Source organism: Silurus aristotelis (assembly GCF_946808225.1).
Source record: "Silurus aristotelis genome assembly, chromosome: 18".
Classification (NCBI taxonomy): domain Eukaryota; kingdom Metazoa; phylum Chordata; class Actinopteri; order Siluriformes; family Siluridae; genus Silurus; species Silurus aristotelis.
The window spans coordinates 10,276,963-10,299,199 of record NC_139591.1 but is presented as its reverse complement, the minus strand read 5'-3'; the positions used below and the strand labels follow the sequence as shown (position 1 = coordinate 10,299,199).

General features: G+C 34.7%; 1 protein-coding gene and 1 long non-coding RNA gene across 4 annotated transcripts; one reads left to right on the top strand and one right to left on the bottom strand.

Moving 5' to 3' along the window:
• Positions 1 to 1,435: 1,435 nt before the first annotated feature.
• Positions 1,436 to 5,815, bottom strand: LOC310741418. The gene is made up of 3 exons (XR_014537933.1): positions 5,579 to 5,815; positions 2,307 to 2,382; positions 1,436 to 2,209 (listed from the first exon to the last, which is right to left on the bottom strand). It is a non-coding gene; the product is annotated as an uncharacterized lncRNA (long non-coding RNA).
• Positions 5,816 to 7,853: 2,038 nt separating this feature from the next.
• cUnh21orf91 (chromosome Un C21orf91 homolog) lies at positions 7,854 to 19,496 on the top strand. Of its 3 annotated transcripts, XM_083569185.1 has the most exons (8): positions 7,854 to 8,011; positions 8,100 to 9,336; positions 10,039 to 10,170; positions 15,411 to 15,440; positions 15,510 to 15,944; positions 16,391 to 16,453; positions 17,086 to 18,910; positions 19,133 to 19,496. In XM_083569185.1, exons 3-7 carry the CDS (start codon positions 10,044 to 10,046, stop codon positions 17,250 to 17,252), a joined length of 822 nt encoding a protein of 273 aa, XP_083425311.1. In that variant the 5' UTR covers positions 7,854 to 8,011; positions 8,100 to 9,336; positions 10,039 to 10,043; the 3' UTR covers positions 17,253 to 18,910; positions 19,133 to 19,496. The 3 variants fall into 3 exon arrangements, with proteins under 3 accessions (XP_083425311.1, XP_083425310.1, XP_083425312.1); XM_083569184.1 differs by lacking the exon at positions 8,100 to 9,336 and having other exon boundaries at positions 7,859 to 8,011; XM_083569186.1 differs by lacking the exon at positions 15,411 to 15,440 and having other exon boundaries at positions 7,895 to 8,011.
• Positions 19,497 to 22,237: the final 2,741 nt, after the last annotated feature.

The window sequence follows — 22,237 nt, the reverse complement described above, 5'->3', positions numbered from 1 at the left end:
GCACCATGCCTTACTGACGCCATGAGGAGCAGAGCTTTCACAACCAACAATTTATGCAAAAAGGAACTGCGGCATGTTACCTTCCTTGGTATTCATATCCTCTTTTTGTGGAGAACCACTGAATTTAATTACTGTTGAACTTTGTGTGATATCTGTGTGTGTGTGTGTGTGTGTGTGTGTGTGTGTGTGTGTGTGTGTGTGTGTGTGTGTGTGTGTGTGTGCACAGACATTATTTTCTCACATTCATTTGTATTAGGACAAAAACATATTTGTATACAGAATTAAATACCTAAAGTGTTTATCTTGTTTTTGTATTCTGGACAATTAAAGTATATTATGTATTACACGAAATACATTGTCCTCTGTCTGTTTTCTTTCATACTAAAGGAAACCAAACAATACTTTACCTTAACCATTAATATAAAAAAATCCAAAAATGTCAAGATGCAACAATTTAATATCATGATTAATATAAATTTAGTTGATCAGTAGCATTCCCGAAGTCTGTTGTTTTTTTTGTTTTTTTTATGTTGTGAGAGCAATAATTGATGGTGTGGTTTGGGCTTCAAAGCCAAATGGTTATGATCACAAGTCTCTATGGAGTCAGTATGAAATGTCAGCTTGGTTTTGTATGCCACTTTCTGGAAATCATGGTACTGATAATAACTATTGCCTTTTGAAAACAGATGTGGCATCCACCAGAGAACTACATAAACCACCTTGGGCTGCTTTGCCATATATAATTAGTGACTGATAATGATGGATGGCACAAGGCCAGGATGTAGTTAATAAAATGTAAACCTTGATTTAATCCATAGATCCTATATCTCACCCACTATGTAGAGATCCATTAAATACAGTGTTTTAAAGAGCAAGAAATCATTGCTGCTCTTGTCCATTTTACCAAACCTGCTATCTGGTGTTTTGTTTCAAATGTTCTAATCTGTAAAAAACTTAAATGCAAACAATATTTAAAGTATTGATTCTGCAAAATCTAGAAATTTCATATTTAAGATTTTCTTTTGCTTTAAAGTTTTAACCATGACAATGGTGACAAAAAAGATACACATTCTATATTTGAATAATAGGTAAAAACTCAAATACGAAACATTTCATCTAATACATCCTTCAATAATCTTTAAATCAGAACAGGCTGGTTTACATTATGCTTTAACACAGATCTGCCTGTAGATCCAGTTGTTTCTTTATGACTTCCTTCCTGAAAAACATTGTTCACACACCCTGCACCAAATCAGCTAAGTGTTTGATTATTTTGTGAGTGACGCAAATACTAAATGACAATATTTCCAGATTTAAGACATATCTTTTCTGAAGAATTACTTACAACAAGCATTTATTATATAGCCTACTGTAAATGTTAGTGAGTGAGTAAGTAAGTAATTTTTAAAAAGTCCCAAGCAGTTTCCTTTAAAAAAAAAAAAAAAAAAAAAAAAAAACTAAAACATGACTAAATACACGCATCATACAGGAGAAATCAGCATGTGACCTATATCTTGTCATGGGCATCTGTGTGGTAGCTTTTTCAAGACAAAGTTTAGAAGATCTTAGAGCCTCTTTGTCTTTTTATCAAAACTGGCTAAACTCGTCTCACAACCTCTGAGAAGGTACACCGGAACAAGCCAAGACATGCATGCAGACAAACACATACACACGCAATATTTAGCAATCATTCAGTTGGTGTTTAAGGAATTGTCGATGGACAATCTCAGTGATTCTAAAGCTATATTTTAAAAGTGCAAGGAAGTATACATACACAAGCATACAAGTGTGTGTTGCTGATCTCACTGAAAGTTATTCATTAACAGACCTAACAAACAATTTAATGTGGACACACTGCCCTTGGTCCTTCCTATTTTAGTCATCACTGCCTACTTCCTGCTTTACTTTTGTAATTTACACATTGATCAACAGGCTCATTTGTATAAAAAAAAAAAAAAAAACCTACATAATTCAGAATGACAGTAAATTAATACACACATAAAAATGAAATGATATTGTCTACAGTGACTCACTTTTAGTCCAGACCTAGAATGAAAAAGCAAAGTTCTAAGAATGATTGTGTCATAATAAAGGTAATTTGTTCTCAGAAGTGCACTGTTGATTTGTAAACCCCCAGCTTGTTTGTTAAACTGAACAGCTGATTTGAATATCATGAGAATTACTGGTACCATTGATACAGCCAGCTTTCCTGTAAAAAAAAATAAATAAATAGCACGTGTGATTAATAGTCTGCTAAGTTCTTCATACAGTTGTTTTCTTGAAGCAAACATGTCATGTTATGCTACCTGCATGACTAAACTTGAAGTGCATTCCTTCCATCTTAACACGTCAGTTATTGGTAAACCCCTCCATGGCGCCATCCTGTGCACAGTAAGTTAAGTTACATATTAAAAGAGATCTGATGTTTTGCATGGACTGTACTGCACTGCATCATGAACTGTCATCTTACAGTTTATCAGTGGTGGACGAAGTACACAAACCAAGTACTTGAGTGATAGTGGAGATACTGTAGGTACAATATTACTCCAGTAAAAGTGCTCTCTTTAAACTTTCACTTCAGTCAATGTACTGAAGTATTTGCCTTTTACATGCACATTATCAACTTGTGCTGTTAATATCATGAACAGCAGCTACGCTAATTCCTCTCCACTGCTTCTCTTTCTCTCCCCATCCCGAGGCATCCTGAGGTTTGGCCAGCTCCAGTCACGTCCCACCTCGTGAAGATTTTGGACCTATGGATGATCATGGAGAAGTAGATGCCGAGTGTTTAAAGGCCCTGGCATGGAGAAGCTGATGCTGGATCTATGATGATCACAAATTGTTCTGTATTGTTGAAAGATTTATGACCAAACTCTTGATGTCACACATATGAGGATGGGTTCCCCTTTGAGTCTGGTTCCTCTCAAGGTTTCTTTCTCATATCATCTAAGGGAGTTTTTCCTTGCCACTGTCGCCACGGCTTGCTCATCAGGGACAAACGCACACCATTCACCTTCACTGTTGTTTTCTGTAAAGCTGCTTTGAGACAATGTCTGTTGTGAAAAGCGCTATACAAATAAACTTGACTTGACTAAATGTACCAACGTATCCAAAGTACTATGATTTTTTAAGGCCAATATGTCCTATTGTAGCAACAACATCCGTCTGTCTGTCTGTCTGTCTCTCTTTTGCTCTCTCTTTCTCACTTCACCGACTCCCCTGTTCTCGCAGTGTTCTCTTCGGTTCTTATTTAAAGCCGCATCATCGTTTACTTAAAACTTCACTCTCTACACTATTAAAAAAATTTCTGTAGTTGAGTAAAAGTAAGATATTTGACTTGAATGTAGTAAAGTTAATGTAAAAGTCTCCTCAAAAGGAAATACGTGTAAAATGAGTAAAGTACAAATACGCGAAAAAGCTAAGTACAGTAAGGAATTACATTTACTTCATCACTGTCCACAACTGCAGTTTATAAAATATTTAAAATGAATGTAATAGTATTGATACTATTAATAACAAAATGAATGCATCATCGGCCTGATTTCAAAATGTAATACTGAATCAAATGAAGACAGAAATTCCATTACATATATTATCAATGCTGACATTTGTCAAAGCATACTGTATTCTTTTACTAATTAAACCTTTATATCTCTCACAGGTTTATGTTGAAAATCATGTGAGAGATCTTTACTTAATTTTTAAGAGGTTAGACAGTTTTCACACTTTTACATTTTTTTCAGGCCAAATTTGTTATATATTGTAGAGTAAAAAACATTTTTTTAATGTTTAAATTAACAGGAAATATTGTGTGACTTGGCGCAATTAAACAGCATGTTCGACTATTTCGTTTAACTGATTAATTAAATGTATTAACGGCAAACAGTGGTCAAACATAAACAAGGAAAAAAAGGAAATTTGTCATAATTATCCAGACATATATCCAGACAACCAGGTGGCAGTGCACACCTACTTTCAAACAGACGTTTCGTAAATTTCCAACTTTTTCATTCATTTTCCGTAACTGCTGGTCAGGTTTTTTTTTTTTTTTTTTTTTTTTTTTAAATATATTACATCAAGGTAGCGTTATTAATTTAAAAGTATGGAATTAATGGCTATAAATATCTTTACATTGTAACTTTATTAAACATGATGAACCGAGATGCTTGATATACAATATGGAAACCCCCCCTATGTCCTCTTATATCCCAAAAATGGGCCAGCTAACCAGCCTTGAACATTATATACACAGTTCAGTAGTGTACAAAAGTTTTAGGCAGTTGTGGAAAAAGCTTATAGTGAGAGTGCTTTCAAAAATGAAATTGTTATTTTTATCTTTTAAATAAATTAACAAAATGGAAAATAAATGAAATCAAATCCAAATTAAAGCATTATTTAATACATTAATTTAAACAGCATTAATTTTAGGTACACTTGCACACAGTTTTTGAAGTAACTCAGCAGGTAGACTGTTGGAGAACTAATCACAGATCTTCTGTGGATGTAGGTTGCCTCAAATTCATTATTTATTTTAATCAAGCCAAAATAGATAAGGCATGTGTGAAAAACTAAGAATACGTTTACTGCTTCTATAGGAATTAGGTGTCTAAGGAGAATCTGGTGCTCCTAATCAAATAAATAAATATTAATTAATCATCAGCAAATCTAAATCAAAATGATTTAAAAAAAAAAAGAAGAAAAGAATCAATTTACTGCAATGGCACAGTCAAAGTCCAGACTCCAACTGGATTAAAATGTTGTGGCAGGACCTGCTGTGCATGTACAAATGCCCACAAACCTCAATAAACTGAAGCGATGTTGTAAAGAAGACTGAATCAAAATTCTTCCATAATGATGCATGACTGATAAAGTTTGATTACTTTAAACATAATTACAAGTTATTGCTGCTAAAGGTGGTTCTACAAGTCATTGAATCAAAAGGTCTACTTAGTTTTTGAACATGGTGTCTCCATTCAGCTTTTTTTTCTTTTCTTTTTTTTTTTTTTCTATTAAAACAATGACACCTGAGTTTGTATTTACCTAATTGTAAGGCCCGATAAGGACAATACATTTTTTTATTATGTCCTGATACCTAAAACAATATAATTAAAAAAGGGTGTACTTTCTTATGCACATGACTGCATATACCATAACCAATTAATTTGTCTCTGAACATTGGAACCTCCCTGATAAAGTTCTAGTGGGTGCTACCTTGCAAGTTGTTTAAACTACCTATGTTGGCTCTGCTCAGTGTGAAGGAGCAGTGGTTTAAATCCAAGCCTCTACCAGACTGTAAATATACTGACTCAGTCATAAACATTAAGCCCGGCAACCCAGCTTGATTACAATTAATTTCTGCTGCGTGTTTTTAAATGAAAAAGAGCTGTTGCAGTATCAAGTCAGATGCATTACATAGCATATACAGGCTCAATAGGACACTGTTGTGAAAATTCAGCTTTTATATACCTTTTTTATATACATTTCATTCCAGCTTTTAAGCATCTCACTGCAAAACACACAGCCAATAAATAGAAAATCATTAACCACACACCAGAATATTCGATTAATCGTTACCCACTTATCATATGTGACTTCCACTCATAGATGGCTGGGTCCATATTTGTCTGGTCTTTCTTCTCATCTGATGCTGGCCTAGTACTTAGAGGAGCTGGTTTAAGGGGGAATCCTTACTCAAGGATGCCTCTTCTGGTCTATTTTTAGATGTATTGTTATTTATTGCTGTAAGACACAGCTGCACCTAGGAAACTCACAGGGTGATGTCTTGAGATGTTGCTTGAGTATTTATACACACTCCTCCTTCTTCAGGATGTCCTTTTCTACCTTTCAGACCAATTGCCTCATTCAGAAACCTTTTTGAAAACCGTTACATGTACAAATACTTTAAATCTGACACTGCTGCACATTACAACTTTATACTACTGTCATACTGCTGCTATCTGTCCTGCACCTTACAAATACCTTATACTCAGAACATCAGTATGTTTACATATACTAGGATGTATACTGCACCTTACACAACCAGATGTTTTACAAGGAATATTCACCCAGCTTATATAAACTGTGTGTATATATATATATATATATATATATATATATATATATATATATATATATATATATATATATATATATATATATATATATATATGTATATATATATATACACACCCCTCCATGGCGCCATCCTGTGCACAGTAAGTTAAGTTACATATTAAAAGAGATCTGATGTTTTGCATGGACTGTACTGCACTGCATCATGAACTGTCACCTTACAGTTTATCAGTGGTGGACGAAGTACACAAACCAAGTACTTGAGTGATAGTGGAGATACTGTAGGTACAATATTACTCCAGTAAAAGTGCTCTCTTTAAACTTTCACTTCAGTCAATGTACTGAAGTATTTGCCTTTAAATGTACCAATGTATCCAAAGTACTATGATTTATTAAGGCCAATATGTCCTATTGTAGCAACAATATCCGTCTGTCTGTCTCTCTTTTTCTCACTTCGCCGACTCCCCTGTTCTCGCAGTGTTCTCTTCGGTTCTTATTTAAAGCCCCATCATCGTTTACTTAAAACTTCACTCTCTACACTATTAAAAAAGTTTCTGTAGTTGAGTAAAAGTAAGATATTTGACTTGAATGTGGTAAAGTTAATGTAAAAGTCTCATCGAAAGGAAATACATATATATATATATATATATATATATATATATATATATATATATATATATATATATATATATATATATATATATAAAAAACAAGTACACTGCTGTTACCTCATACAAAATCTGTCTATATTGCATTGAACTGCTGATAATGACAATGTAAACACTTGATAAGAGAGAAGAGAAACGGTATTTCGATTCCTCTTTATGTCTGCACATATAGTGGCACTGAAAAATAAAAACCTTAAACCTTGAACTATATTTTCCCTGGAGAAAATCCCCATCGGGCTTTGGGCTTCCCCAGTCTTTTTGTTTTCATTTTTTATTTGTATAGCGCTTTAAACAGTGAACCTCTCAAAGCAGTCAACATCTTGTGCGCGGAAGAATAAATACACATTGAAATAATACAGTGACTGTGGGATTTTCTGTTCTGTTTTGATCACTAATGTACATCTGATTAAAAGTGACCAATTATTGTCAGCTCAAGGAACAAAATGTGGACTGTACCATAGGCAGCTTACAAAGAATAAAACACAAACATGTCTTTTGTTTACTCTTATTTTCTCTCACCTTTTATTTTATGTATAGATGTTTGATATTCATGCTACTATATTTACAAGGAACGCTAAACACAGTGAATTCAGATGGCTGTTCTTGTTTTGGTCTGAAGCCGTACCCTCCCTCGCGCGGTAATAGCTCATTCCGTACTTTCCGTAAACGGAAACTGCCTACTTTCGTCAGCAACTACGTGCAGTGTAGGTTGCCAAATCCACTGGTTTATCGAGGTTAGAGTACTGTATATCCAAACCACTGCCAAGTCTTGTCTAAAACCGTAATATAATCGCTTGAAAGTATTTTTAAGAGCCAACCAAATAACCCTACAACGATTTATCGGGTGAATAAAATCTAATTTACCATGTGCATAAGCAATTCTTACTTGGATCTATGTGTTGTGTCACAATCAAATGACCTATCGAGTACCTGTTGTTTATCAATAATATTTAATAATTCGAGATTATTTAAAAATTCTGGTAAAAGTTTAAATATGGAATCTGTGCGGTTTAAAGTGTGGTATTATTAGAAATACTGTCCGATGTTTGTAAATATTACAGTATATTTGGTAAGGTAGTCATTGTTCTAAAAGGTCGTTTGTTTGAAGTTTTGATATCGCTTTGATCACATGAACCTGGCAACCCCGATCTTTCCGCCGCTCTTCAATAACATCACTATAACTGCGCTGTTAGAGCGTGGGCTCTGAGAGATCCGCTGCTTACAGCTTTTCAGCTTCTTTTTCGAAGACTTTCCTGACAACGTCAAACAAGGTAATATCAGATGTCTTCCCTGTTCATTAGATATGTATTTGAAGAGAAATTGTTCTTGGAAATGATTTCCCTTCTATGTTCATTTCAGGTGAACTGATGATAAATAACGGTCATGAACAAGTGGCTGTCCTCGTAGCATCAGGACGGTGCTAGCAAACAAGCTAACAAGTTAGTTTAGCAATCTAGCTAGCTGTTATCCGTGGACATGTATTTTTATAGCAGGTTTCACTGCTCTCTTGATGCTTTTTTTTTTCGACAATCGAGCTTTCTAGCACGATATACTCAAGTCAGGAAATATTTGTTGAAGGATTGTTCCCGTTAGCAAAGTACAATTTACCTTAGCTTAGAGTTCATCTATTAACTACGAAAAATGACAACAGTTTCAACCAACAACGGATTTTCATCCAGGATCCGAATCGGAATCACACATACGAGAATTTTCTCATTATGTGCTGCTGCTATAAAAACACGAAAGCTATAAAAACTTAGAAAATTAGTAAAATAATTGATAAAGGTAAAAATATTGTACAGTTAGTGGAGGGTGTGTAAATATGAGGCAGTGCAAATAATAATATTCTCCAATACACACGTGTGTACAAACATACACACAAACATGCTCGCTTTTTATTTAAGTAAATGTAAATGGACCTGTGTACTGATCAGCACAAGCACTGTTTATTATTGCACAATTGCAGCAGAAATCAACTAACAAGAGTTTTAAGTCATGTTTAAAATACACTGTACTTCTGTTGTTTGCTTTGGAGTCCAAAATATCTGTTTATTCTCACATTTATCACTTTGACATCAAAACACTATGAGACAATCGATCAGAATCGTATCATTCATTTCTGGATTTTTTCGTCTGGATGTGTATAAGCACCTTCTGCTTGAACCCATTAATTTTCAAGTGATCAGAAATATTGGAACAGGTTACTAAAAGGTGGTTCTTGCTCCCATGGTCTACATTGATTGTTTAAATTCTACTGGGTTTTACCTGTGAAGATCAAGACTGGAATTTGAAATACCTTAAATTGACATGAAGACCAGGGAGCTGTTTAAGGGAGAAAGAATGAAAGAAAATCATTTTGCTAATGAAACGCTGAGGAAAAAAGCAAAATCAGGCAGAGATATTGCACAGACATTGAGCTTAGTCAATACAACAGTTTGGAAATCATTCTGACAAAGAAGGAAACCACCAGTGTGCGAACAACTAATCAGTCAAGAGAACAACAGCAGCAGTTGATGACTGAAACAGCTGTGAAGAAAATCCCAAAAACAACAGTCCTGACAGGGACATCAACACACTCTAGAGAGCAGGGGTGAAGGTATCACAGTCTCCCTTCCAAAACACAGAAATATATAGGCAATACCACAATATATTTACCCGTACACAATATGTTAAAACCAAAAGGCCAGATTGTAATTTGCAAAGAAAAACAGAGAAGTTACAAAACCAACATTAAGGACTACTAAAGTGATAGAAAGGCCAACAACTTGTGTGTTAATAATGCAAAATATACAAGCTCAATGGTCTAGCATGGTGGAAGTAGTGTCATGGCTTAGGCTTGCATCTAGAACAGGCTCATTTATCTTTACTGATGTTGTAACTCAAGACGGTAACAACAGAATTAATTAATCTACAAGACATCTACAAAAACATTCAGTCTGCAAATTTACTAAGACATTTTATTTGTTTGGGAGCAAGACAGTGACCCAAAACACTGCCAACATGACTTAGGACTTGTCACCAGTAGGAAATAAAAGGTTTTAGATTGACCAAGTGAACCAGCAGATCCAGCTGAGCAGCCATGTGCTTATTGCTTGGCACATACAAAAGTAAATATCAGGAGATGAAATAGAAAACTCTGCATTGTGTCAAACCTAAATGTTTGCATTTAATAGAAAAAACAAAGAATTAACCTTTCTGATAATGTTGTAGGGGATAAGCTATGTATAAACCTATTTTGAGCTATGTATATGTTAGGCTCTTAAATGTTTTTTGTTTTTTTTGTATTGCTTCTATACAGGGGCAATGAATGAAGAGGAGCAATTTGTGAATATAGACTTGAATGATGACAACATCTGCACTATCTGTAAGCTAGACACGGACAGAGGAACTCTGTCCTTCTGTCATGTCTGCTTTGAACTTAGCATAGAGGGTAAGTGTCTATGTTGGGGAAATGTTGTATTGAAATGGCTGTTTTGTTGATTTTAGGCTAAATATAATTGTTCCCTGTGCTTAATTTATTATGGCAGTCTGCTTAAAAGGGTCATGGAAACTGATTTTCATGCTTAACATAAAAAGAACAGTGTCAATATAGTAAATAAAGCACATTGCTTAAGGTAGAATGGTGCGTTTTGTTTGTAAATGTACCGTGAGCTCACACTTTTCATTTCAACATTTCAACATTGCCTCCATAACTGATTAAACAAAAACACCCACTGCAAATATGCATGGATATCGCACCTACATCAAGCAAACATCAGCCACATGAAGACATCGTTCAGGTATGAAAAATGACAAGCAGCAACTTGTAATTTACTGAAGTAAAGGCGATAAAACTACTCAAATATTGATAACAGTACTGTTTGTCCTGAAGCTTATCGGTAGTCCGGTATTAGCCCATTTTCACACCAGACCAAAAAAATGACCGGATCTCTAAACCCATCCTTGGTTATGAGTGAATGGTCTGAGTAAGAGTAAGTGAGATGAAGTGAATTTTAGTAGAGACACTGAGCAAAACCTGTGGTTTGGCGTGGACAAGTAAACATGAGCACAGGCCACAAATGTGCTATGAACTGCAAATGTTTTGAAAGCACACAACAATGTAATGTTGTGTGAGAGTGATTTACTTTAGGGGAGGACAGCCTATGTTACTGCTAGTGTCCAGCATGTAGTGCCATTGGTGTTAATATGCAAGTCTGCTCCTTATATTTGAACACCATATTCTAATGTGGTTTCCATGCTATGTGTAAAACCACCACAATGTGTGTGCATTGTCTCTGATTGTCGGTAGTTGAAATAACCGGCTATTTTTAATCATTTGCAGCAGTGCTGCTGTGTTTTGCACTTGATCTGTATCCTCTTGCAGATGTGATATGTGTCCTAACCAAGCACAGTGTGGTTTAACTGCCAGTTTACCTTAAAGTAAATTTGGCTCATAGCTGCTAAAACTGCAGGACTGTGCTTTTTGTGTTCAGTAGTTAACTCCGTGGAAAAGAGATTGAGAGAGATATTCCAGCAGTCTTCAACCTCACTACAGAAAAACTGGAATGTGTTGCTTAGAAGCACATCAGACTCATTGTCGGTCAAAGAGAATGTCTGCATAACAGAAATTTCCAGAGATGTGGTGTACTAAAACAATACTTAAGAGTGTGTGTGTGTGTCGGTGTGTAATTTAAACAGTTACAGAGTGGCTGATTGATAGTAGTAAAGTTTGTATTGTAACAGTATTTTTAGATAAACAAGTTATAGATAAATATTAAATGTTGGGGTAGTGTGATAGTCTAATACAAAACTGATAGTTTCCAATAAATGCACACACAAAAGTTCAATTCCCTATAGAACATAGCAATTTGTAAATAATTTTCTAAAAAGAAATTACTCTATACTTCTATACTTCTAATCCAATTATTGTTGCATTTAAGGCCATGCGACAGTACATGAAACAAGCTTAGTTCCCCTTGCCATTTTTGTTATAATAGCTATTAATTACTTATTCTCTTACCAGCTCATCTCTCTCTCAAATTTAATAAGATGGGGAAAAAAAGCAACCTCTGTCCAAAAGAATTTTATAAATGTAAAAAAGTCCTTTTAACAGAAGCAGCGTACTCCCTTAAATAACCACAACACAACACACTATCTCTTTATTGCTGTTAATCTTATTCTTCAAATGCATCATCATTTCTAAACTTATAACCATCATGTCAAAGTTTAAGGATTTCTTAATTAGAGGGCAGGACGTGGGTCCAAGTTTCTCTGCGTACCCTCACACAGGAAAAGACTAGCACCTGGTCTCAAAATGTGCTTCAAATTTCTGTTCTGGATGGTGTTTTTTCTGGTGAAAATACATTGTGTTTAAAACATCAAATGTAGTGGGGAAAAAAACTCATTCTCCTGGTTGTTTCTTGCTGTGTATCTGTTGTGATTGGTCTATAATCAGAAGGGATTTTAGGTAAATGATCACTAATGAGTCTGTTTGTATTTTGGGCTATATCAAAAGAGGGTGCCTGTGAGCACAATTTTTCAAAACTTTCGCTGAATAATTTGACTTCTCTACAGCCATGCTGATTTGGCAGACACATAAATGTTTATATAATGCTTTTATATGGGACTATTGTATTCTGAGACAGCGTTTACTTTGTGATCAAGTACTACCAAATATACATGTAATTTTCACAGTTTTACTGTGTCACAAGACTGTCAGAACTTCATTGTAGTGTTTTTGATATTGATTCTGTATAATTTCAGGATAAATATGTAATCAAGACTGTAAAGAGTGCTGTTGTATAAGAGAAAGGTCAGATGAGCAGTTCTTGTCTCTATATATATATATATATATATATATATATATATATATATATATATATATATATATATATATATATATAATGTGTAATTATTTGTGTGTGTGTGTGTGTGTGTGTGTGTGTGTGTGTGTGTGTGTGTGTGTGTATATATATATATATATATATATATATATATATATATATATATATATAATTTTTTTTTTTTTTTTTTTTTTTTTGACCAGCTGTTGACTTCACTTTATTTTTAGCAGTGAGTTGCTGTTTTTGACCATGAATGAAGACCCTGTCCCAATTATACACACATGCCTACACACACATACACACAGCATCTTCCAGGTTCAACAAAATGGGTCAAGGATCCAGTGTCCTATTTTGTATGTTAGGCTGAACTGAAAACCTCAAACTGATCCACTGGCTGTAATAAGAACACAGATGGAGTACTGGCAGGTCTATGGTTAGGATGCTGGACTTCTGATTTGAAAATTGTATAAATGAGATAAATGGTATTTAGGATACCAATCTGCCAAATGACTGAATAAAGTGAATGTAATTAAGGTCCTTATTGATCAACATAAACATTACTATAACAGGAATATTTCACTTTTTGTAAAAGATATAATGAATTTTTGACATTTCATTACATGACAGGGTTTTTGCAGGGTGGTTGGATTACTCTTGATGATGCAATAATACATGATGAGACAGAAACCTTCGACAATGATGGTGTTGATTGGCTTTGTTTTCCTCTCCTGAGTCTTCCCCATCTTGCAACATTCTAAATGAAAATTCAAACTCAATAAATAATACATTAAGGGTGTGTATGTTGAGCCTGACTGACCACATTAGAGCACTACCCTCATGCTGAACTGCACACTGACATGAGACCTAAAGTGTTCAGCATGTGTTCAGTCATTTGAGTACAATCATTAGGCTACTCGCAGTCAATCATAGTTTTGTCATATGGCCAATGATATGACCAAGAATCTAAATTCATGCTCAGGACCCGCTACTGCTCAACTGTGTTCTAAGTTGTGATTAGGACACTAATTTTGCCGATTAAAAGGCTAAGTAGCAGGTAGAGCAAATGCATTATTTTAAAGTAAATTCCAGTTCTTGCATTGGGCTGTTTGTGAATATATAAATCGGTATATATCACAGTCATAACAATGTTAATTTGTAAATCTGACAGTAGATTTGGAATATACTGTAAGTGATTAAACAAAGCATAGCTGAAGGATTTTGACAGGATATATAATGAGTTTAGATGTGTAGGCACACATGACAGATTTTTATTTAATGACCATCATAATTGTCTTTTTTGGACATTTTTTTTTTTTACCTAGCCACAAATACACTTTGTGTAATTCTTAATTTTTTGGTTTTACCTTACCCTGGTGTGCTGCACTTCACAACTTTGCACAGTAATGTTTTCACCTCCTGCACTGTGACTGTAGTAGTCATACAGGATTTTTACCCAGAACCACTAGAAGTTGAGTGATAGTTTGCTCCTTCAATGCCACACTCATGACAAACAAGTTAGCATTTTAGAATTGTGTCTTATAAAATAATGAAAAAATGCATCTCAATTAAAAATAACAATTTAGGAAAATGCTAATAATAATTTTAGTTATTAAAATTTTTAGAGTTCAAATCACCTGTGAACATATTTTAAGCGGTTAAGACGTTTGAATTTATACACTTTGGTTGTAAACGAGGTCAGGTCTTGACACCATCTCGCTTTCTTTTTTCCTGTTTGTTGCTCAATGTGGTTTATACAGCATGTAGGTACATGCACAGAAAATGGAAGCTGATTGTCAGGTTTTAAGCTCACGGCACCACTGAATTCATGTTTTAACATGTTTTAATGATGAACATTTCAAATTCTTGTATTCTGTTTTTTTTTTTTTTTTTTGGCTTATGTCTAATCTTTTGAATTTTTTTTTTGACCCATCACTGATCATATTTACTCAGTTCCTCTATTAATCTCGGTATCATTGTGTGAGATGAAACCCAAAGAATACACCAGGTTCCCTTTTTGGTTATGACAAAGAGAATTTATTTTTATAGTTTGTTAGGGAAAGTGCTTCCAAATTTTTTTCTTGTATCTTAAGACACTCGAAATAATTAGATAGTAATTAGGCTGCTTATATATTTGTTTTAAGTGTTAAAGCTATTTTGCTGTGTTTCAGTATGTGGTTGGTATTTCTGGTCTTTTTCTTCAGATCCACTTTTTTCCTTTTTTTAAATTGTAGTTTTTCAACCCAAGTAGACATAAAATGTTGTGTCCTTTGTGTAAAAACGCTAGCATGTTTTGTGTGGTTGGTTTAATTAGGACACATTGCCATGGTAAAAACAGTTCCCTTGTTGCATTCTTGATTGTCCCCTGTTCTTCCCTAGATTACGATAACAGTGATGGTATCGCAATCTGAAACAAGTTATATGGAATCTCTAATAATCCTATATCTAGGAAAAAATCTGGCTTTTGTCCATATAGATTTTGCACAAAGCTTTTAATGCAAAGCAGCAGAAACATGACATATTTGTAAGCTTGCTAACTTCCACTGGAAAAAGCTACTGAAGTAGATCACATTTTCCCTTAAATCAGCTTGCTGCAAATCTTTTTCCTCTAAAGACTGGTATATGCATGGTGCAGTAACATAATCTGTAATGAGCTGGTGTACTTATACACCATTTATATTTATTCTATGTGCATTATATCGTTGCCTTTTTCATGGGTATAACATTACTTTCAGGGATATGTTTTTTTCAGTTTTTCATATGTTTTTAACCCAGATTTGAAGAATCATTTAATCTATATTTGGCTCTTCCCTTTAATTGTGTGCCATATCTTTTTTTCTCTGGAAAACAGGACATGGACCAAATGAACTTTATACAATAGGTAATTGCCTAAAATCTCAATATTCAATAAAAAAAAAAAATGTAAGCAGGATGTACTTGTGTATTTTAGGTGTGTCTGCTGCCACTCTGCTACACTCCACATCTTTGCGTGGGCACAGGGACTGTTTTGAGAAGTACCATCTCATTGCCAACCAGAAGGTCTCACATGGCAAGACCTCACACAGTACCTATGAGGGTGTCAAACGTGCGCTGAGCCAGCAGATTAGTCGCATTGTGCAGTATGCCCAGAACAGAGACTCTGGCTCTAATCACCAGCTCCTGTTTCACACGCATCAGGTTGACAGGAAGTTGACGACCCAGTCAGGTGCCCAGGTTCCTAGATATGCCCCTCGCTGGGTGGAGGGTGCATGTCCAGGGGAAACGGAGGATCTTGAGCTTCTCCAGGACTCTGGGCAGCTGTGGAGGAATGAACAGAAGCACACACTGCAACAGCAGGGAGGCGGAGAACAGCAGGAAAGACATACAGGCTACAGCCGAGAGGGATGTGAGTACAATTTAAGTCCTTTAAAAAATATCTTGGGTGTCAACTCTTTCATTTCTGGCAGATAAAATTTGCTGTTCCTTATAATGAATTTGCTGTCGTTGTTTCAATAATGCTTATTAAGTATGAGAATGATATAAAGGACATGCATTCCACATTTAGACATGTTTTATATCTGTTTGACTCACTTATAATATATGAATGTCCAGGGATTCATTCTAAAATAATGCTTTTGCTGGTATTTAAGAGAGATAGGGTCCCGGGTCTTAACTGTTACTGAAATTTATGATTGGTCAGAAGAATGTCTCAAGGTTGCATACCGAGCTGCTGAGTTCCCCTCATACTTTTCTGAGTAAAATCAAGTTCATTTACTGCTCTTGTAATGTAACACATCAACTAAGATGTTATTTGGCAGTCCTGTGCTTTAGACCATTTATTTTCTGTTGCAGTGGTGAAAATGAGTGTGGAAGAGCTGCATCAGCTGAACTCACAACTCTTGTTGCAGATTCAAGGTAAGTTGGAGTAGAATTTGATGAAAACCCAAAACACTTAAACCTCTTTCTTTGTTCATTCTGAATTAAAATTTCTAATTTGTATAATTCTGGAAAACCTATTGTTCCTATTTAATATCTATACACACCTTAGTCTTAAGTTGATACACCTTTGTAGAAAAACTGTGTTTGTCTTAAGCATGTGCCTGGTCATTTAAAAATAATTTCCCAGAGATGGGTATTTACACACGATTTCTGTTTTGGTGTGTGGGCATAAAAAATATCAATTTCCCCAAATCAATTTTGTGGGTATTAGCAATGTTTACTTTGACCCATAATAAATATGTAACTTTTACATACCGAATGTAACTTAATGTCTTCTGATCTAAAACCACTTGTGTTTGCCAGGGTTTCCCAAACCTGTTTCCATTCCCTGTACTCTGCTGCTTTTGTACATAATGTATTCTTTGTATTCTTGTGCACCCCTACCCCGGTATCTTATCATTCTGGAGTGCTGACAGCTAGCTGGATTTAATTGAGCTTGTTAACAAGCAAGTTAAGGATACAGTAAGGCTAAAAATTCAGTCTTGTTTGATTGTACCCTTTCTTTCTTTGCCCCTCTCTCTCTTTCTCTCTTTCTCTGTCTGTCTCAGAGGTCTTTGAAGAGCTTTCACTCGCTGTGCAAGAGAAGGACTCTTTGACATCTCAGCTCCATGTTCGTCACATTGCAATTGAGCAACTCTTTAAGAACTGCGCCAAACTTCCATGGCTTCAGATTGGCAGAGCCGGGGTCAAAGCCAGCAATCCCTCAGTGGAGTGAAATGAGTTGTCCACCGTGGATTGAAGAACTTCCTTCAGTCTGAGGAGACCAGGAAAATGGTTACACTTGAGTCACATGCTCTTTACTCCTTGTGTATAATCTTGAGTAGATGTGGTCGATGTATTTGTTACCGCAGTATTTGGAACTCTTGAATGTGACCAACACAAGGAGTTTTGGACCTTCTTTAAGGTGGACCTGTGGTTATTATGCAGACTGAGGTCAGCCTGACCCATGACCTCATCAACATTAACTTGAATATTGTTTTTTAATACTTTAATGTTATGTCTGACATTTCTATTTATTGCTGTTAGTAAATATTATTTTTGTAAAATTTTCTCTTTTGAATTTAAACAGTGGGTGCTTCTATTAACTGTGCATGAAATACTGGCATATGGGTTAATTGGCGTTACTGTGGTAATGTTTGCTTAGTGTTTGCTCAGAAGGTAGTCTCTATGACTATTGCAGTGGAATTGTGGTTTCCAGCTATGATCTCCCTTTCTCTCGAGTGTGCCAGTACAACACAATATAAAGATTAGGGATGTAAATCTCAGGCTTTAACAAGATGTGATCTGATCCATAAAACAAGAAGTCAATATTAAATAACAGAACTCGATCTGTGTGATATAAATACTTAGGCCCCAATTGATATGTGGGCAACTTTTGTTCAAAGTCTGTGCGAGGCCTGCTATTAGTTTATAGAGGAGGATTATTATGTATCAGCGATATTGACCAATCAACTTGTTACAACAGTTGTTTGAACTTGTGATAGCTGATTGGTTTAATTTCAGGCCATGCTTTTTTAATCAGTCATTATCTGCTTAATAAAGAGAAAGATATATTGGTTCACTAACACAGAAGTTGGGTACAGTTTGCTTCCTTAACTTGCTTTGACGTTGCAGTATATACAGTATGTATGTCTTCTATTTTCATAAAGCCCTCCAAGACACCCCAATCCCTCCAGGTTCTTCCTATGTAGGTTACAATACTTTTTGTCATCAAATAATCAGATATTCAAGTTACTTGAGGATATAAATAGGGATTGTTTGCACCTTTAAAAGCCTTACCAAAGCCTGTTGCCTAAAGGTAACATAATTCAGTGTTTTGTTTTTGTAAGAATTGTTACAAGACTAATAGTACATTTATGTCTATTATTTAATATTTAATTGTTGTTTTTTTGTTTTGTTATTTCCAAATATTTCACTACATTAAAATTTGGAAGTCATGTTTTTCAAATCATCTCGTGTTTAGTTAGAACCTTAGAAAGATAATAGTTTAGTTTCATACACACTTTCGTGTATATATTTGGGAAGAGGGCGCCACCTGGTGGTTTTACAGAAAATCTGTTCACAATAGTATATTTGGTTCAGTTTACTGATAATGAAACTGAATTAAAATTAAGCTGTTCGAATGTGTCTTTTTAATTGTAAGAAAAAATATATTTTATTAAGAGAAAAATGCTTCTCTTTGTAAGAGACTATTATTTTACTGGACCCAACTGTGGGTTGTATGAAAAGTGTTCTGCATGTCTGGTGCTTGATATGCTGTACAAAGTTGGCATTGTTGTACGCATGTAACTTCTGCTTTTTATTTGTGTGCGTGTGTGTGTATATGTGTGTATATGTATGTATGTGTGTGTATGTATGTGTATGTATATATATGTGTGTGTGTGTGTGTGTGTGTGTGTATTAGTGCATGGTTTTTAGGTCTCAAGAAAAGCTAAAACACTACAAGAAAATTAACACACAAATTTAACAACGAATTAATTTTTATATATATATATATATATATATATATATATATATATATATATATATATATATATATATATATAAATTAATTCGTTGTTAAATTTGTGTGTTAATTTTCTTGTAGTGTTTTAGCTTTTCTTGAGACCTAAAAACCATGCACTATTTTAGAAAAATGCCACCAAAAATGTACTTTTATTTAATTAATTAATTTTTTGCAGACTGTGGATTTCAGCTGATGTTCACAGGTACAGGGTTAGATACAAACTGCATTAAATAGTTATCTTTAAAAAAAAAAAAATCACATAAAACTTATGTTTGGCATGTACAATTTGTTTCTATCAGTTAATTTTTTAAAGATTTATCTATTATTCTTGTTTAAGTGTATTATATTTTTTCCCCAACAGCTCTGCAATAATGTGTGATTGTGTAGTGGTTCGAGTGATTCTTTGTATATTGTATATTATGCCAGTAAATAAATACAGATATTTTTTTTAAACATGCATCTCCTGTTTTTATTTCTACAATTCTGTATTTTAAATGGTGTCTCTTTTTTATGCCCCAGGTTGCGGGTGACTGTGTGACAGGATTAATTATACTGTTAAGACAAGTAGATTTTATAATTTCAGCTCCACTGCTGGTGAGTCTAAGGGTATAAATCAATAAATACAATTAATCACCACATCAGGGCTGCAACAACAAATTGATCAAATCGATAATGAAATTCAATGTCAATTAATGCTGTTATTGATCATTTCGGCTCCTCAAGTTACGGCTTAAGATGACAGCAAGATAGCACAGTCGCTTGCGAAATGGCGAAGAGTACCGCGTCAACCAGCAGCAGGAAAAAAGTGTGTGTCCCAAGGATGAAGCGAAACATCAGCACAGTAAGCAAAAACTGTTTATCCTCATCTTGTGAAAATTGAATAAATTAATGAAGTGCTATTGTGTAAACTGTTTGTTTGCTAATTTTGGGACAGTCGCACTGGATCTGTTTTGTCGTGATTCGCCAGCATCTGGAATTATCATTGAAAATAATACAAATGTTGATTTACATGAATTGCTTCACTTTGCATATTTTAAAACAATTTAGCTTGAGTGAATTTGCTCAAGGAAAAATCCCCCATGCACTCAACACACTATAAGCTTTATAAAATGTCTCAATTAAAGGTAGTTAAACTCAATATGTGGCTTTTGCAATACCCTGAATTAAGTGTTTTAAAACAAAAACAAAAAAACCTATTTGTTAAATCGAAGAAAAATTAATCATCCAATTATTCGATTATCAATATAATCATCAGTTGCAGCCCTACACTATAATTCTCACCTACAGTAGACTTCTGATTTCTCTAATCTTGTATTTGATCGATATAGATTCATCTTTAAATTGTATCATTCTGCTTTCCACTACACAAAAAGAATATTTTTACATACTGATATATCAGATATAGATCTAAAGGAAGACATAACCATTCTTTTTCTAATTTTGACTAATTTTTTTTTTTGACAGCCAGCAATGTGTAATCAATTCTTTTGAACCCTCTTTATATCTACTTATGATCTTATACCTTACAGCTGACAAACTTTAAGATTTTGAAATTTAAGATATAAACCTTAAACTCTCTCTAAATCTTACATTTATAAATCTATATCGGTAGTATACATTTCAAACCCTTATTCTGGATTTTAAACATTTAATATGCTCTCCAAAGTTAATTTATAATTTTTTTATTATATTTGTTATTTGGCAGATTATTGCAGTGGGTCCAAGATTTAAACAGAAAACCTCAAAGTTTTGAAGTCATCTTCCTCTATTCACAAATGTCAAAGTATCATTTCCACTGTGTTACAATCTGGTCTTCTCAGTGATTGTGCACAATAACCGCATTGTAGTTTTTATTGTATTGTATTTTTATTGTAGTTGCCGGTTTTATCTAAAGATGTTAAAAATAAAAAAAAAATTAAAAAGTTTATTTTTGAAGGTAAGGGTTAGACTTGGGTGTAGATAAGGGATTAATTAGCTGTATAAATATTTACACTATATGGACTTACTAATGTTTTTAACCATATGATTTGTATGTGCTGTTTGAACAGCCCGTTCCACATTTAGTCCCCATTTGCTGTTATAATGACCTGCACTCTTCTGAGATGTTCCATTAAGATTTTTCAGTGTGCTTGTGCAAATTTGTGCTTTTCAGCCACAAGGACATTAGTAAGTCAGGGGCTGATGTAGGGGATGCCTCCAAATTTACAACTTGTGGTTGTAATTGCTTGCTGATAGAGAGACTTTTACTTGCCACATATAATTTTAACACAGGGAAATTCTTAAAATTTAACCACGGAATTTGGGGATGAAGAGCACAGATGATGATAGAGCACAGATACAGCATACTTGGAGCAGAGAGTTAAAGGTGCTCAGGGGCTCTCTATCTATCTATCTATCTATCTATCTATCTATCTATCTATCTATCTATCTATCTATCTATCTATCTATATATATATATATATATATATATATATATATATATATATATATATATATATATATATATATATACAGTGAGGAAAATAAGTATTTGAACACACTTCTCCCACTTAGAAATCATGGAGGGGTCTGAAATTGTCATCGTAGGTGCATGTCCACTGTGAGAGACATAATCTAAAAAATAAATCCAGAAATCACAATGTATGATTTTTTAAACTATTTATTTGTATGATACAGCTGCAAATAAGTATTTGAACACCTGAGAAAGTCAATGTTAATATTTGGTACAGTAGCCTTTGTTTGCAATTACAAAGGTCAAACGTTTCCTGTAGTTTTTCACCAGGTTTGCACACACCGCAGGAGGGATTTTGGCCCACTTTTCCACACAGATCTTCTCTAGATCAGTCAGGTTTCTGGCCTGTCGCTGAGAAACACGGAGTTTGAGCTCCCTCCAAAGATTCTCTATTGGGTTTAGGTCTGGAGACTGGCTAGGCCACGCCAGAACCTTGATATGCTTCTTACAGAGCCACTTCTTGGTTATCCTGGCTGTGTGCTTCGGGTCATTGTCATGTTGGAAGACCCAGCCTCGACCCAGCCTTATTGCTCTTACTGAGGGAAGAAGGTTGTTCCCCAAAATCTCGCAATACATGGCCCCGGTCATCCTCTCCTTAATACAGTGCATTCGCCCTGTCCCATGTGCAGAAAAACACCCCCAAAGCATGATGCTACCACCCCCATGCTTCACAGTAGGGATG